The sequence below is a fragment of the Canis lupus genome, chromosome 23, assembly GCF_003254725.2.
Source record: "Canis lupus dingo isolate Sandy chromosome 23, ASM325472v2, whole genome shotgun sequence".
Lineage (NCBI taxonomy): Eukaryota > Metazoa > Chordata > Mammalia > Carnivora > Canidae > Canis > Canis lupus.
Genome location: NC_064265.1, coordinates 30,689,338 through 30,705,432, shown reverse-complemented (window position 1 = coordinate 30,705,432; position 16,095 = coordinate 30,689,338). Strand labels below are relative to the sequence as shown.

Sequence of the window (16,095 nt, the reverse complement as noted above, 5' to 3'; positions counted from 1 at the left end):
TGGTCCCTGCCCCCACCAAGTTTCCAGACTCCTAGGGTCACATGATCCTTCCCCAATACTTACGCACATCTTCCCTTAGGTTCCGAAGAGCAGTGACATACTCATATCCCAGGTACAGCCAGGTGTCCATTTTAGGAGGAATCCTAAAAAACCCTTCGGCAGAGTCTTTAAACAGCAGGTCCTTCCCCAAAGTTGAGCTGAAGAGCTGGAAGACTTTAGATTTGTCTTTGCCATAATGTTCCTGTATATAGTAAAACACAATAGTGAATGGCTACAGCAACAAGGAATACTGCAAAAGGGGACTGAGGAAAAACAAAAACCCCAGAAAATGAAATTAAAACCATGACATTCTTAGATTCCAGGAGAGAGGGCAGTCAGGCCTACTTTTTCCCACCCAGCACCATCATTCCTACTCCAGCCCTCTTGCGGTCATGCAAGAACCTATTTCACAGGATAGGTTTCTGTGCCTGTCTCCCTGGTTGGGTTAACAGCTCACTGAGTCTAAGAAATACAAACTCCTTCAGAGGCTGACACTGTGTGGTTACCACTTAAACTCTTGATAGATAGATGGGAGGGCTGGATGCATTCTGCTGCTCTAGGGAAGTAAAGTTGGCTGTGTGTGGATTCCTTGCAGTCAGGCTGAGGGACATTAGGAAGAAGATCATTTCCTTCCGGGGAAGTCATGGAAGGCCTGATGGAGGATGGGGTATTTCCCTTGGCCTAGGAGCCCTGGTTTAGATGGAAAGGAATAGAATTAAGCATTAAGGAGCATCTCCATGTCACTAGTCCAAAATGTAAGGGTCTGACAGGCAATAATGCAGGACTAAGCTCTGTGCAACTCTGAGTCCCTATTGAGTACTTTTAGACAAGTGGATGATGTGTGGCACAGTTCCCACTATGTCCTAAAAACAAGGAATTCCATAGTGACAAGAAGGGAATGTAGGAAAATGCCCCAAATCCAATCAGAGACCACTAAGCAGGAGGGAGGACAGTGAATTCAGTACCTGGGCCTGGTTTAGAAGCTCCCAGATCAAGTCTTCCTTGCCCCCCACACTTCGGGCCACAACAGCATGGGAAGGGACCTTGGCCAGGTAGCACTGCTTATATTCCCCCACTGGCTTTCGTTTGTTGTCTGGGCAGAGCAGCTCATACTGGTCCAGGTCAGCTTTGTTTGGCAGGTTCTCTGAGGGAAGAAAGCCTAGATGAGCCAACTGCAGATAGGACTGTTAGGAGCTATAGTCCCTCTCCCCATCCCTTGCAATCCCAATGCATCATAACATGCGAGCTGAGATACCTAGAGCATTGAGGGCCAGAGCACATAAGGGAACTGACTTGATCAAGATCCGACAACCAGTTATAGGCAAAAAAGCTTCTGGTGCCTGGTACAGGGGTGCCTGCCCCACCACAGGTCTCATCTCAGTAGACCAACTGCAGGCCAAGGTCAGCCTAACCTGCCCATGCCCACAATCCCTTGCTGTGGCAACATTGACCAGGATGCAGGATCCCCATGTCAAGGAGGTTGAGTGATGGAAAGAGGCCCAGGAGTCCAGGTGGGGACCGTATAGGCACACAACTCTGCACAAGTAGAAACCCAAGCAATGATAAAGGAGGAATACAGTTTGCTCATATCTGACTACTGCCTGTGGAAAGGGGTGCAGGAGAAAACAAACAAAAACAAGAGAAAGTCTACTGCCTGGAGGGGATGTGCAGATCCTCCTGTCACTCACCCAACACTGTTGAATGCTTGACAAAGGCCACTTCCCCAGCGTCCTCCATCAGACACCTGTGGGAAAGAAATACATTGGGATTCCTGCATGGCAGGCCCTTCTTCTCAGGCTTCAGGGTCCATCTAATCACACTGTCCAGCCCTAGAACAAGGGCAGAGACTGGTGGAGGCTCCTGTGCCAACCCACAGCTGAGGAAGCACTATGGGGCACCGATACGCCACTAAAATGGGGGGGGGGCTAAAGGGGGGTGGTGCGAGCTCACAGGAACTAGAAATCCCTCATTTGTGCCCAAAAGTCGCAAAAAAAAATCACTGAAGATATTTTAATACAGAAAAGAGTTTTCAAATTTCTGAAAGGGAAGATAAAAAGAGTCTCCTGAGAGAGGCAATGTCCCTTGGCTGGTTGTCAAACTTTAGGATATAACCAAGGTTAAAGAGGGAGTGAAAAATTAATCACATGGGCTGTCTGCACAGGTCATGAGAGGGGCAATGAGAGAAGGCAGGAGAGAGGCCACTGCATTGAACAGGAGACACTGCTATAATAGAAAGCAGAGGGGCAGTCAGTCATTGAAGAGTGGACTAGACACTAAGGATGTGCCTGTTCCCTTAGACTCTGCCCCAATCCAGTGAGAGGACACACTGGACAGGTTCAAGGGCTCTGGGGAGATAGAAAAGATCTCCAGGAGAGGGGCTCTCTTGTCAAATGTCACATGAAAGGCATTTGCACTGGCCTGGCCTAGAGAGTCCCAGTTGGATCACTGAGTCACTGTGAGGGGACTGTCTCCTGGACACCTTTTGTAGTCTGGGCTCTGCTGTGGGCTAGGTAGGGTCTCCCTGCCTGAGGACTTTGGACACTTTGGCCACCATGGAGCAGCAGCTGGTCTCACTCACTTGAAGGCACCCGAGTAGCCGAAGTATGGCTCATGGTTGGAGCAGGCACACTTGTCCGTCCCTTTCCCCACACACAGTTGACACAGTTTGGGGAAAGCTGTCCGATCCACACAGGGAACACAGCTGGCCGTGAAGAAACTGGACGCTGCTGCTCAATATAAGACATGTAGTGCAGTCCATGAGCCACCCTGGACACAGGCAATTGCAGCTCCTAGTCTAGACTCATTAGGGAACAGAGAGTGACTAACGCAAAACCAGCATACCCAGTTTCAGCACACCCTTATGTGTGTTCACTGATCAAGATCAAGGTTTTCCAAAAAGGAACAAGTTAACCTGTGTCACCCCACTTCCCTCCCCAGGCCTATCTCAGGTCACTGTCAGACTGGACAGCTCTCAGCTCAGAGAGAGAGTTCCTCTGGGAGTTATATCTGAGAGATGGGAGGCCCACATAGAGAGGTACAGGCTAAGCTCATGGCCAAAAGATAGCCACCAGAAAAGCTCTAGCAGAATGGGAAACACATAGGCCACAGACAGGAAAGAACCCCAGGAAAGTGAACAGAAGTGCCCAGCAAACTCAGTCCTGACTGAAGCCCTCCGATGGGCTTGATGCCCTTCCCCCTATTCCTCAGGATAGCCTCTGGTTGGGTGTTAGAGAAGAAAAAACTCAGCTGACACTGCTCAAGGGCAGCTGGTATCACAGAACTGACCAGTTGTTTTGTTTGTTTATTTGTTTGTTTTGTTTTTAGAACTGACCAGTTTAAAGCTGATGTACCACCCACCTCCACCTCCAGACTCATCACACATGATCACCTGATAGTGTCTGAGTGACCCCCAGTGTGGCCTATCTAGGTCCGCTTGATAGGACTCACTCTCTTGCCCACTTACCCTTCTGAAGAGATTCACGTGGCTCTGGCAACTTCCAATAAAGTAAGCCCATGGGGATGTTCCACCCAGCAGACCTGCCAAGGCCTGTGTGGCAGGATTTCTTGCCTTGGAGCTGATTCAGATTGAACGTACTGCTCTTCTTCACCACAGCCACAGCATAATAGCGGGTTTCTTTAATTGCAAAGAGATGGTGTGAATAAAGGACCCTTATCCTGGGCCATAGGGAAATATTGCTCATCACCACTGGGCTGCTGAGTAGAGAAAGGGAATCCACAGGGCACATTTATGTTGGGTTGGGTCCCAAAGAGTGAAATCAGGAAAACCTGATTTGCATGAGGAAGAAAGGACTGCAGAAAGAATGTTTGTAATAACGGTCCAAGTAAACACAAGGGCAAGAAGGCCACATGCACATATGGCCCAAATGCTTTTTGCCCACCATGGCCCTGCAGGGTGTTTGCCTACACCTACCAACTCAAGCCCACCAGGAAATTGGAGTTGTGGCACAGAGACCACAATCATTCTAAGTATTTCCTGTTCCCTGACACAGGCCCAGGGATAGTTGATTGCTCTCAGAGGAGATACAAGGCTGTTAGGGCTCCAAGTATGTACTGTAGTGTGATCTTTTCTCTGTGTGTGGCACCTGTGGTTCTTGGAGGGCTTCTTTACAGAGCTCTAAACCCCAGTGGTTCAGGCCAGGTTGCACACAGTCTGCTCTGTTTCTCCAGGGAGCACATTTCCTGGCCCAGAAGTGTCAGGAGCACCAGTCCTCAACCCCAACATCAAGCCCCAGAGGCATTGAGTTGTGCCTGTGGTGGCTGATATATTGGGCCTCTCGTTCCCCACTGACACCCAATGGGGAATGTTCATTAGTATTTAATCTCCATTACCTGCCTGAACAAGACAAACTCAACATCTACAGGAGAGAAAAAGAGCCACAAAATCCTGGGTCCCCAGGAAGAACTTACGCTTATCTTTCCCATAGAACTCTGCCACTACAGGCTTTAGGTTGTAGGGGTTCAGGCCTGCCTCAAACACCAAACCTGCATCAAGTGTCACAGCATCTGCTTCATTTGCCTGAAAGGAAACAGACCAAACCCTGATGAAGTCCTTACTTTTGAGGAAGGTCCAAGGACAAGTGAGTGACTAGCAGGGCTTCTTGGACCTGGGGCCAGGAGAACCCTCAATTTGGCCCAACCACACACCACACCATGGGCTTCAGTTGACTCCACCTCCCTGGTGATTTGGCCACCATATTCCTATTCCTCCCATATAGAGAAAGGAATGGATTATGTTTCTCTTTCCCCTGGTAAGGAGTCTGGATCTTGCCCCAGAAACTTATGTGTGATCTTTCAAGATCAATATGAATTAGAGAAGCTTTTCCTGAGTGCCTGGGTTGCCCAGTGGTTGAGCATCTTGCATTTGGCTCAGGGGGTGATCCCGGGGCCCTGGGATCGAGTTGTGCATCAGGCTCCCATGCAGGGTGCCTGCTTCTCCCTCTGCCTATGTCCCTGCCTCTCTGTGTGTCTCTCATGAATAAATAAATAAAATCTTTAGAGAGAGAGAGAGAAGCTTTCTTCCTGGCACATCTCATGGGAGAAAGCTGTCCCCCAACCCTGGACTGGACATACTGCCCAAGCACAACAGATACTGAAGGAAGTTGCAGTCATGCTCTTACACATATTTACATTGTGAGCCCAGTTGCTTTTGTTTGGTAATCTTTTTATCTTGGGACTTCGCCTGAGATCTTATTCAGGTACTCTGTGAAACCCTCCTTATGGAGGAGGGGAGCCTTGAAAACACTATCTCCACTCTGATTTAGTACTCAGAACTTTTGCTTCTACTGGGAACCAATAACTGCAAGAGTCTTGTTCAAGAATTTGGCACTTCCTCTAGGCTTTACCTCTCACTTATACTATGAACTAAGGGTTAAAGGCTGATTATTATTTCTATTATGGCTCATTTTTTGTTTAATGGACTACTCAGACATGTCACAAGTCACCACTATTCAACTCAGCTCCATTTTGTAGATTAAAAAACAAAGGCACAGAAAGTTTGTCACTTCCCCCGTTTACTGAGCTAATAAGTCATGGAGCTGGGATTTAAATTCAGGTCATCTGGGTTTGTTTGTTTGTTTGTTTGTTGTTTGTTTTAAGAAATAAAAGTAACTACATGGATAAATATTTTTTTTAAAAAAAGAACCACATTGAATTCATTGAATTGGCTTCCAGATTAAACACTGCTGGTGGGAATATAAGCTGGTACAGCCACTCTGGAAAACAGTATGGAGTTTCCTCAAAAAGTTAAAAATAGAGCTACCCTACAACCCAGCAATTGTACTACTAGGTATTTACCCAAAGGATATAAACATAGTGATCTGAAGGGGTATCTGCACCCCAATGTTTGTAGCAACAATGTCCACAATAGCCAAAATGTGGAAAGAGCCCAGATTTCCTTCAACAGAAGAATAGATAAAGAAGATGTGCATACACACACACACACTCACACACACACACACACACACACACAATGGAATATTACTCAGCCATCAAAAAAATGAAATCTTGCCATTTGCAACGACCTGGATGGAACTAGAGGTATTATGCTAAGCAAAATAAGTCAATCAGAAAAAGACAATTATTATATGATTTCACTCATATGTGCAAATTAAGAAACAAGACAGAGGATTATAGGGGAAGGGAGTGTAGAATAAAATCAGTTGAAATCAGAGAGGGAAACAAACCATAAGAAACATTTAACTATAGGAAATAAACTGAGGGCTGCTGGAGGGGAGGTGGGTAGATGGGATAATTGGGTGATGGGCATTAAGGAGGGCACTTAATGTAATAATCACTGGGTATTATTGCGTGTAATAAGCACACAACTGATGAATCACTAAACTCTACCTCTGAAACTAATGATACACTGTATGTTAATTACATTTTAATTCTTTAAAAAATCAAACATAGTTGTCATTGTCTTAAAAGGCAAATACAGATCCCATGGCACAACATATATATGTATGTTCCTATATACATATATTCAAGAGAAACTATTAATATTTGTGCTGCAGGAGATTTGTATAAAAATATTTGTCAAGCCCTGATTAGAATAACAAAAAGCTGGAAACAGCCCAAATGCCTGATGACAAGAAAAGAAAAAATAAATTGTGTTATACTAACATAATGGGCTATTGTAGAACTCTGAAAATGAATGAACAATAGCTATATTCAACAATGTGGGTAAATCTTAGCATGACATTGAGGAGGGAAAAACAAGAAGACAACACATAGTAATGCCATGTTTATGAAATTTTTATGAATCACAATTGTGCAGTCATTCACACATACCTATATACATCCTAAAATTCAAATAAAGGGCAAGAAAGTTGTAGGATTCAGTTTGTTTAGGACAGAGAGACACTCGGTAGTTGTAAGTAGGGTCAGTGGGTTATACCACGCTAAATGGTTGCCATTCCCATAAAATCCAGTGCTGCCACACAGCAGCCCTAGAAGTAAGCTACTGGCACTGATGAAGTTTTGAGAACCTGTGTTAGGTTCATAGATAATACTATTTTATATTATCAACATTTAAAAATAAAAAGGGGGCATGCATGGACTAAAACTGAACAAATATCATAATTCAAGGCTTATAATTTAAAGCATGAGGTCCAGTTAAAAACACACACACAGACCAGTTGTTTTTACCAAACCACCATTCCTTCAGTGACTCATGTTCCATCTGGCTGAGTCTATCTCTCCCACCTCATTACTCCTTCCAGTCTCCCGCCTGCTCTAACTCCTGTCACCCCGACCTCCCTAAAGTGACTTCAAAAAGCCTAGCTCTCCTGTCTCAGGCCCTTTGCATAAAGTTTTCTTCACTACCTGCCGTATTCTACCCATGGCACCCAGCAGGCTTACCATGCTCATCCTCGGTGTCTTAGTGTCATTGCTTCCCTCTCAGGGAGACTGTGCCTGACACCCAGGCCAAAACAACTTTTCTTCTGAAAGTCTCTGTCAAAGCATTCTACTCTTTCCTTTCATAGTACATCCACACAATTTGAAATTACAGTTTACTTGTTTGCATGTTTTTCTTCTCTCCTGACTAGACTGTAAGCTCCTCAAGAGTAAGGACCACGTGTGTTTAGATTCACCACTGCAGCCCCACTGCTCAGCACAGGGTCTGACCCACATTCTGATGTGCAGAGACAACAATGAAGGAGTGAAGTGTTTTTGGAAAGTGTTGGATTTTGCTTTAAGACTGCTTAAGGATAACCACTCCAATTTCCCTTTCTGAAATACTTTTATTAGCATGGGGGCTTGACTGTCCCACACACTAGCCTCCTACCTGTGAGTAAAGAGTTGTTCCAAAATGACAGAAGAGAAGGGGAAGTATGGATTTTCTTCCACTCCCTTTTAGAAAACAGTAACTTACCCAAATAGCCTTGATGCACTCAAGGTAGGAGGTTCTCTTCACACAGCTGACAAAAGGACCATTTTCAAGGACGGTTTTCATATTTTCCATGAAACTGGAACACTTACTGGCCTCATGATTTGAGACAGTGCACCATCTCACAGTTTTCTCAGGGGAGACAGCCAGACACAGCCCTAGGAGAGAGGCCAGAGGTCATACTCGTGAGAGAAGCAGAGCACCCTCTGGAGGCTCCTGAAGTCTCCATCCACTTCCTTCTGTCCTCTTCCCACTCCTCCCATTAACATTCCAGAGCACAGATTCCATTGCTTTCTGAGGCTGGGGACAAGAGAAGAAACCCTAATGCCTCCTAGTCACCTGCTAACTAGCCTGTGCTAGCCAGAGCGATGCTGTCTTGACCATCAGCTCTCAACTGGAGACCACAGTAATCTCCTTTTCTCTGTTTTCTCTACCTCCATATCTTACCATCATGGGACTGCCATGGGACATAAGCCTTATCAGTGTGACAGGGTATTTTCAGCCACTTGAAGGTGTTGGCTCCATAAGACAATTTGGGGAAGCTGGCAAGGTAGGAATTACCATCTTAAAGATGATGGAAACTGGGCTCAGAGAGTGATGCTTTTACCCAAGGTCACCCAGTCTGTTAGTAGCAGAGACTGGCCTAGGCCCTGGGCCTAGAGACTGGCCCAGACTTTCATCTCTGCCCAGGGAACAAAAGATGACATTCTGAGTTATTTTCCATCTGCCTGGTCATTAGGTAGGGGTAGATGATTGATGAGATAATGAATTTGCCAGTGATACTCATCTATCATCCTCTGTTCCAGGAATAACTAGAACTCCACATATTCAGTGGCTGTTTCTGTTTCCAGTGACCCCTCCTTCAATTTTCATCAGTCTTTTGGGCTGCCATTTAGGAGAAGCTAAAGTGAGCCGTGTCTGTAGCTATTAAAATCATGTAGTTGCTCTGCTCCCAAAGACCTCTGTCATCTCCACTTTCTGTGGATAACAGCACAGGGCTAACTCAGGGAAGCTAATGAACATCCACAAAGCACAAAGCAGGAAAAGGAAAGGGCATAGTTCTCCAGGACGCATAAGGAGGGGCCACAGGGAGATCACCGCCCCATCCACCCTTTATCCCCTCTCTGCCCATGAGAAGTCACGGGAAGCATCAGGATTCAGTGGCAGACCCTCCCTAACCTGCCCCTCCTGAGGTCTCATGGGCAGGAATTTGTTCTGAGTCCTGCATTTACCTTGCACAGCCTTAAGAGATGCTTTGAGAGTGGGAGGGGACTGGGGGCAAAGGCAAGTAATGCAGGGCCAACTCTCAAGGGTAAACTTTTCCAGGAGAGACAAATAACTAAACCCAAGGTTCCAAAGGTGCAACAAATGCACCAGGAGTGGCAGGCAAAAGTTAAAGGACAAAGGGAGCTAATCTCAGGATGGGCATGGCCCAGACCATCCAGTGACAGGTCCCATAGCACAGATGTGTGCCACAAACTCCCACTCAACTGGGGCCTGGATCCTTGGTCTCATCTACCCTCACCTGACCCTCCCAGGCTAGGAATACTGCCCTTCTCACTGGTGAGGACCCAAGAAGCCAGACTTCAATAAGTTCTGAACCTCCCAGCGGCTCTGCTTCTTGTCAGGACATCTTCAGCGCCAAGGGCACCCATGGGGCATCAGATTTCCAAGGGTGGGGGCGCCCTCAGATCCCAGAGGCCTTAAATGCCAAGTTCAGCAGTTCAGGCTGGACTCAGGAGGCCTCATAGAAGGGATCTGATAAACCATGACCGAAGTGCTCTAGCGGTTATTCTAATACTACAAGACTTACTGGACAATGAGGAAGAGGAAAGCGAGAAAAGGAAGCAAGGAAGCGCGGAGGGCACGGGAAGGCGGCAGAGGCAAGAGCGGGAGCAGCGGCTGCGCACCGGCGGCGCAGAGCTGAACCTAAGGCAATGCTGAACCAGGTGCAGGGATGCGACGGGCAAGAGAGGAGGAAATGCTCTGGCTTCCAGGCTGAGCGCGGAACCTAGGAGCCCGTGTGGCAGAGCGGAGGGTGCAAAGAGCTGCGGGGCTGGCGACTGTGCGCGCCTTGCCCGCGCCCGCCCGCACTCACCCAGGACCGCGCAGGCCAGCAGAGCGCGGACGGCGAGCCTCATCTTCCTGGGCCTGTGGCTAGGAGCCTGGAGCACAGACCTGTGGGCTTCTGCGCCGCCGCCCGGCGTCCCGGGCCCCTTTATCTCCGGCCCAGCTGGCAAGCGGAATCTTTGACCTCCTGTGTTTGCGCAGCCCTCTTGCCCAATCACCCTCATCCACCACCACCACCCCCCTTCATTCCTTCCCCAGGCCGATCACCTCATTTCCTGAGCTCTGGAAAGACCCACGGATGGAATCCAGCACAAAAATGCTGATTGTAAGGGAATTAAAGAAAAATCAACCCTTTGTTAATGCTGCGCGCTCAGTGCCAGGAGCAGGGCTGCTGCGGACAGGGACGGGGAGGAGGGGTTGGAGTGGGTGGCTCTGCTCCTGAATCTCAGGATGCCAGACAGAGCTAGTCCTGCACCAGTCCTGTGTTCATTCCACGGATAAAAGAGGGAAGGAACTACCCCAGATCCAGCCTACACGCTCAGAATGACAGGCAAAGACCTTCCTGGGAGAGGGTGTCAGAGAAGAAAAAAGCTGGCCTCAAATCAAAGATAAATTCAACACCCTTTACTCGTTCCCAGGTGTCCCCAGCAACCCTGTTCCTGGGCTGTCAAAGGCCCTCCCAACTGAGGAACTGCTCTCTCCCCATATGACTGGCTGAACACAGACTCCTGGACTGCAAACCTTCCTTCCCTCCATGCAGCCAGCTGGACACCTTGGCCTAAGGACAGAGTCACAGAGGAGACAAACTCTCTTCCACAAGAAGTTACCCAGGAATGTGATCAAGACTTTGGAGACCCAGAACAAAGTGACACACAGGTTCAAAGCAAGGGAAGGGGACTATGAGAGGATGTGGCTTGGTCTCAATGCTCTGGGTCATCGCTGGCTCCCTCCAGCTAAATGGTTTCCAATTGGCTTTGTGCACCTCCAGGAAATATAGTGAGCTTGTACACTCTAAGTGTGTAGTTTTTATATATCGTGTACGTTTCAACCATGTGAGGAACAGAAATGTATACAGCAGTGCACCAAAGATGAAACATTCTTTTTGTAAATGTTCCTTTGTTTAATCTGCTTTGTATATACCCTCAATATCTCAAGGCAAAATATTACACCTGGGGAAAGAGCAAGTGTTCTGATAGTAGATAAAAATCAATGCTCCAGAAAACAATCAAGATAATTTTAGGGTTCTCTAAAAGTTACCTGATCAGATGATTGTGGTTTTGGGCTCTATCTCCATTAATTTATACCAGGTCTAGAAGATGTCAGTATTGTCATTTTATTTTTGTTCACCTGTGTTTGTGTTATCAGAATCATCTTCTAATTCTAGTTTGTTTTTGTTTTTGTTTTTTGCGGAAAAGTTTTTAAGGCATTTGTGCGTTTAATGAGGTTTGGTGAGTTAAACCCCATCATGTAATCTGTACATCCAGTTTCCTGGCACGTGAAAACCACAAAAGCCAAAAGGAAAGGATACGGCAGAGAGTCACAAGTATCCAGGACCCCCTTTTCCACCCCACCCTTTTTGAGGTGTTCCTCATCTTCCCACAGGATACTTCAGAGGCTCTGCAAGACCTGTGTCTCTCTGGCCTACAGACCAGTGGGAAACAGTGCCAATCCTCATACAAAATAGTAGTGAATGTTCATTTGTTAATCTTTTGCATTAACAATAAATATTCTTATTTATTGACTGGGTGGGTGGCCCAGTCCATTGAACATCTGCTTTCGGCTCTGGTCCTGATTCTGGGGTTCCAGATCAAGCGCCGCATCAGGCTCCCTACTCAGCAAGGAGTCTGCTTCTCCCTCTGCCCCTCATCCCACTCATGTGCTCTCTTTCTCTCTCTCTCAAATAAATAAATAAATAAAATCTTTAAAAAAAGGATAAATATAACTGGAAGTTAGGTTTCTTCTCCCACACTGCAATAGATTGTCTCATATACAAGTGGTTATACACATCCCACTTCAGAGAGCATTGCTATAGTAGGGACTTTGTTTACACTGGAGACATACAAGCCTAGCCAGCCAAACACCTGCCTCACCAATGAGGAAGAGTAGCTGCTGCTGCCCTCCATCTGTCTCTGCCTCTCATGGGCCCTCTTGCTTAAACCAGAATCATGGCAGGAAGGGCACATACCTACTTCCCCCTGCAGCAGACATTAGGCGGTGGTCTGACTTTATGTGGAAGACCTTGTGGTACAGAGATGAAGATGGAGGGAGAAAGTCAGGGGGACAGGCTGGCTGGGAGGAGACTCCACTCAACTAATGACTCCTTAGGCCATCCAGTGAGCTTTCAGGATCTACCCACAAGGAGAAAGGAGAGTTGTACAATGTTGAATAATCCACAAACTCAGGGAAGCTCTGTGGAGGGTATGGAAGGCAAATGGACCATGATTCTTGCCCCCAGGCCCCTACTGCTCTTACTCTCATACCAGAGGGGTTAGTGAGCCTTTCCTGAGGCAACTCTTCCAGGGACAGGCCCACAGCCAAGCCTTGAGCACCTCAGAGGGAGCACCTTCTGGCCAGTGTGCTAGAATCCCCATTTTAAAGATAAGAGAAGGAAACTGAGGCCCTGAGGGGTTAATAACTTGTCCAAAATCAACTGGTGAGTCAGATGCAAAATCAAGCAGTCTGGTTCCAGAGTGCATGTACTCATCCGCCAGGGACACGGTCCCTCCCAGGAAATAAGGCTCATCTGGGCTCACACTGAGAGGGACAGATAGGGCACTCTGAGCCCTGCCATTCCTTCACAGACACACAACTCCACATTTCAGTTTACAGAGGGGCTTGTCCCTTTGGGAGTTGGCTAAGTACCACTCTGCAGAACCTCAGGCATGTACCAGTTTATTATGCTCACATGGAGGGAAAGTATCACATTTCCAGTTCTTCCAGGTGCCAGGCACTGTTCTGGGGCAAGATCTCTGTGATCTTGACCAACTACCTTGAGAGATGAGATCAGTTCTCCATTTTTCAAATATGAACACCACACTAAAAGGACAGGTCTCCTTCACATAGCTCTGGGACCTGAACTCAAATCTCTGAAATCCCAGCCTTCTCTAGATCACAGCTACCCTCTGGATATTCATCTTCTCTTTATCCAGAAAAGGAAGGGAGCAATGAAGGGAAGAAGGGAAGGAAGGAGATAAGGGGGGGTGGGGATGAAGAGAGCTTCCAGTTATAGACCAAACCAAGTCATGACACAAATCTTCCACCATAAACTAATAAAACTTTTAAATTTCAGTGGGATTTGCTCTCTTATAGAAAGAGCTGAACTTGTGTGTACGTGCCGGGGGGGAGGGGGGGTAGGATTGCTGACCTAAAGGGATGGGCAGGAATGCATTGGCTCTCTGAACCAATATTTGTTGTTTCCAAATATTGCCTCATTTACAAAGAAGCAGAGCAAACAAAGAACTTCTGTCTGGTTGAAACAGTCCCTCTTCCCCTTCCCCCCCTCCTTGCTTTCTTCCCAACACCAAGGCTTCTCCTCTAAAAGACCTGAGTCTGGGTCTTTGGGAAGGTGGGATCCAGTAGCCTGAGAACGATGCTCATAGACAGACAATCCCTCAGAACTACTGCTCAGAAAAGAGTGTGGTGTGAGAGGTGAGAACCAAAGGAACTGTCCTTTTAGGAAAATGTCAGGCCACTTGAAATGCCACACACATACCCCAACTCTATCTCACTTATACCCCTCAGAAGTCCCTGGACAAGGGAAGATTCTCTGGCTTTCCATTCTTTTCCCAGAGGAGTCCATAAAAATATTCTTTTTGCGAATAGTCCAGGGCCAGACAGCATCACCAATGAATTCTACCAAACATTTAAGAAGAATTATAACAATCTTACATGTACTCTTTCGGGAATAGAAAAAGAAGAAGCACTCCCTAACTGATTTTTGAGGCCGATAAGTATAGTTTGAAAGCAAAAACCATCAAGGACATCATGACAAAGATAAAAAAAAATACCTTTTATGAACACAGATGCAAAGATCCTAAGCAAAATATTAGCAAATTGAACACAGCAATATCTAAAAAAGGATACTAAATCATTAGCAGGTTGGATTTATTCCAGGAATGCAAGTTATATTTTGAAAAATCAACCAGTGTAATTGATCACATTAACAGAATAAAGGAGAAAAATTATATGACCATATCAGTCAGTACAGGAACAGCATTTTTTAAAAGATTTTATTTATTCATTCATGAGAGACAGAGAGAGAGAGAGGCAGAGACATAGGCAGAGGGAGAAGCAGGCTCCATGCAGGGATTCTGATGTGGGACTCAATCCCAGGACTCCAGGATCAAGCCCTGGGCCGAAGGCAGGCGCTAAACCACTGAGCTACCCAGGGATCCCAAGGTACAGTATTTGGTAAAATTCAGCAACCATTCTTTTTTGTAAAGGTTTCATTTATTTATTTACAGAGAGAGAGAGAGAGAGTACACGAGCAGAGGGGTAGGAGAAGCAGGCTCCCCACTGAGCATGGAGCCTGATGCTGGACTAGATCCCAGAACCCCAGGATCATGACATGGCCTTAGCCAAAGGCAGATGCTTAACTGACAGTCACCCAGGTGTCCTGCAACCATTATTTTTAAAAGCTCTTAGCAAAGTTATCCTAGGAAACATGTTTAATCCCATTGTATGTGTTTTAATAATAATAAATACATAAAATAAATGTTATATATTATATGAAATCATCATACTCAGTGGTGGGATGGTGAATGAAAGCTTTCCCTTTGAGATCCAGAAAAAGGCCTACTATTATCATTTCTATTCAACATTTTACTTGTGGACCTTGCCAGTCTAGTCAACTACAAAAAATATATAATAGGTAAAACAATTGAAAAGGAAAAAATAAAACTTTCATTTTCTTCTCAGGTTATTGCATTAGAAGGAGCACAAAAGCAATTTGTCTCATCATCAATTCTATTAAGTTTGCTTGGTTAAGGTGGTGTCTGACAGGTTTCTATACTGTAAATTTCCCTTTTAATTAATGAGTAGTTTGTGGGAAGATATGTTGAGACTATTTAATATTTTATTCTTCATTAGACATATACCGCCTAGTTTTGGCATCCATTGATGTTTCTTGTGTAGATCAGTTATTACTATACTGATTGCCAAATAGTGATTTTCTGATTATATCATTCTTCGTACATTTATGAATTGGCATTCTAAAATAAATAAGTGCTTCCTGTTCTCCATTTATTTATTTATTTCATTTTATTTTTATCAGCATGGATTCAAGGGTTTCCTCTTTCTCAGTGAGTTATAATCCTTTGCTATAATTTTTTTCAATTTTTTATTGTGGTAAAATACACATTACCTAAAATTTATCATATTAACCATTTTTAAATGTATGATTCATGCATATTGTTGTGACTATGACTATCCATTTCCAGAACTTCTTTTACCTTGCAAAACTGAAACTCTATGCCTAGTAAAAAAATTCCTCATTTTCCTCTATCCCTAACCCCAGGTTAGGGGGTTATTTTCTGTCCTGTGATTTTGACCACTCTAAATACTTGATTTGAGTGGAATCACACAATATTTGTCTTTGTGATTGACTTACTTTGTTTGCTGTAATGTCAGCATTTCATACATGTTATAGCATATGTCAATAATTTCCCTCTTTTTTAAGGCTGAATAATATTGTGTTCTATATATTTACCATATTTATTTATCTATTCATCTATCAGTGAACACTTGGGTTGCTTCCACATTTTAGCAATTGCAAATAATACATCTATAAACATAAGTGTATGAATATTACTTCAAGACCTTGCTTTCTTATACTCAGAAGTGGAATTTCTGGATCATGTGGTAATTCTTTTTTTTAAGTTTTTATTTAAATTCCAGTTAGTTAACATACAGTGTAATATTCATTTCAGGCGTACAATATAATGATTCAACACTTCCCTACAGCACCTGGTGCTCATCACAACAAATGCACTCTTTAATCTCCATCACCTATTTCACTCATCCTCCCACCCACTTCCATTCTGCTAATCATCAGTTTGTTTTCTATAGGTAAGAGTCTG

At 45.2% G+C, this 16,095-nt stretch overlaps 1 protein-coding gene across 1 annotated transcript in view; it reads right to left on the bottom strand.

The window, feature by feature from the left end:
• The window catches only part of LOC112661212 (serotransferrin-like), a 53,560-nt gene extending 43,347 nt beyond the window's left edge, over positions 1-10,213 (bottom strand). The window contains exons 1-8 of the mRNA XM_049099603.1: positions 10,047-10,213; positions 7,934-8,106; positions 4,468-4,576; positions 3,503-3,673; positions 2,618-2,765; positions 1,728-1,783; positions 1,005-1,183; positions 64-241 (exon numbers count right to left, since the gene is read on the bottom strand). Of these exons, the coding sequence (XP_048955560.1) occupies positions 64-241; positions 1,005-1,183; positions 1,728-1,783; positions 2,618-2,765; positions 3,503-3,673; positions 4,468-4,576; positions 7,934-8,106; positions 10,047-10,089 (1,057 nt within the window). The 5' untranslated portion in view covers positions 10,090-10,213. The remainder of the gene's footprint in view (positions 1-63; positions 242-1,004; positions 1,184-1,727; positions 1,784-2,617; positions 2,766-3,502; positions 3,674-4,467; positions 4,577-7,933; positions 8,107-10,046) is intronic.
• Between the last annotated feature and the right edge of the window lie 5,882 nt (positions 10,214-16,095).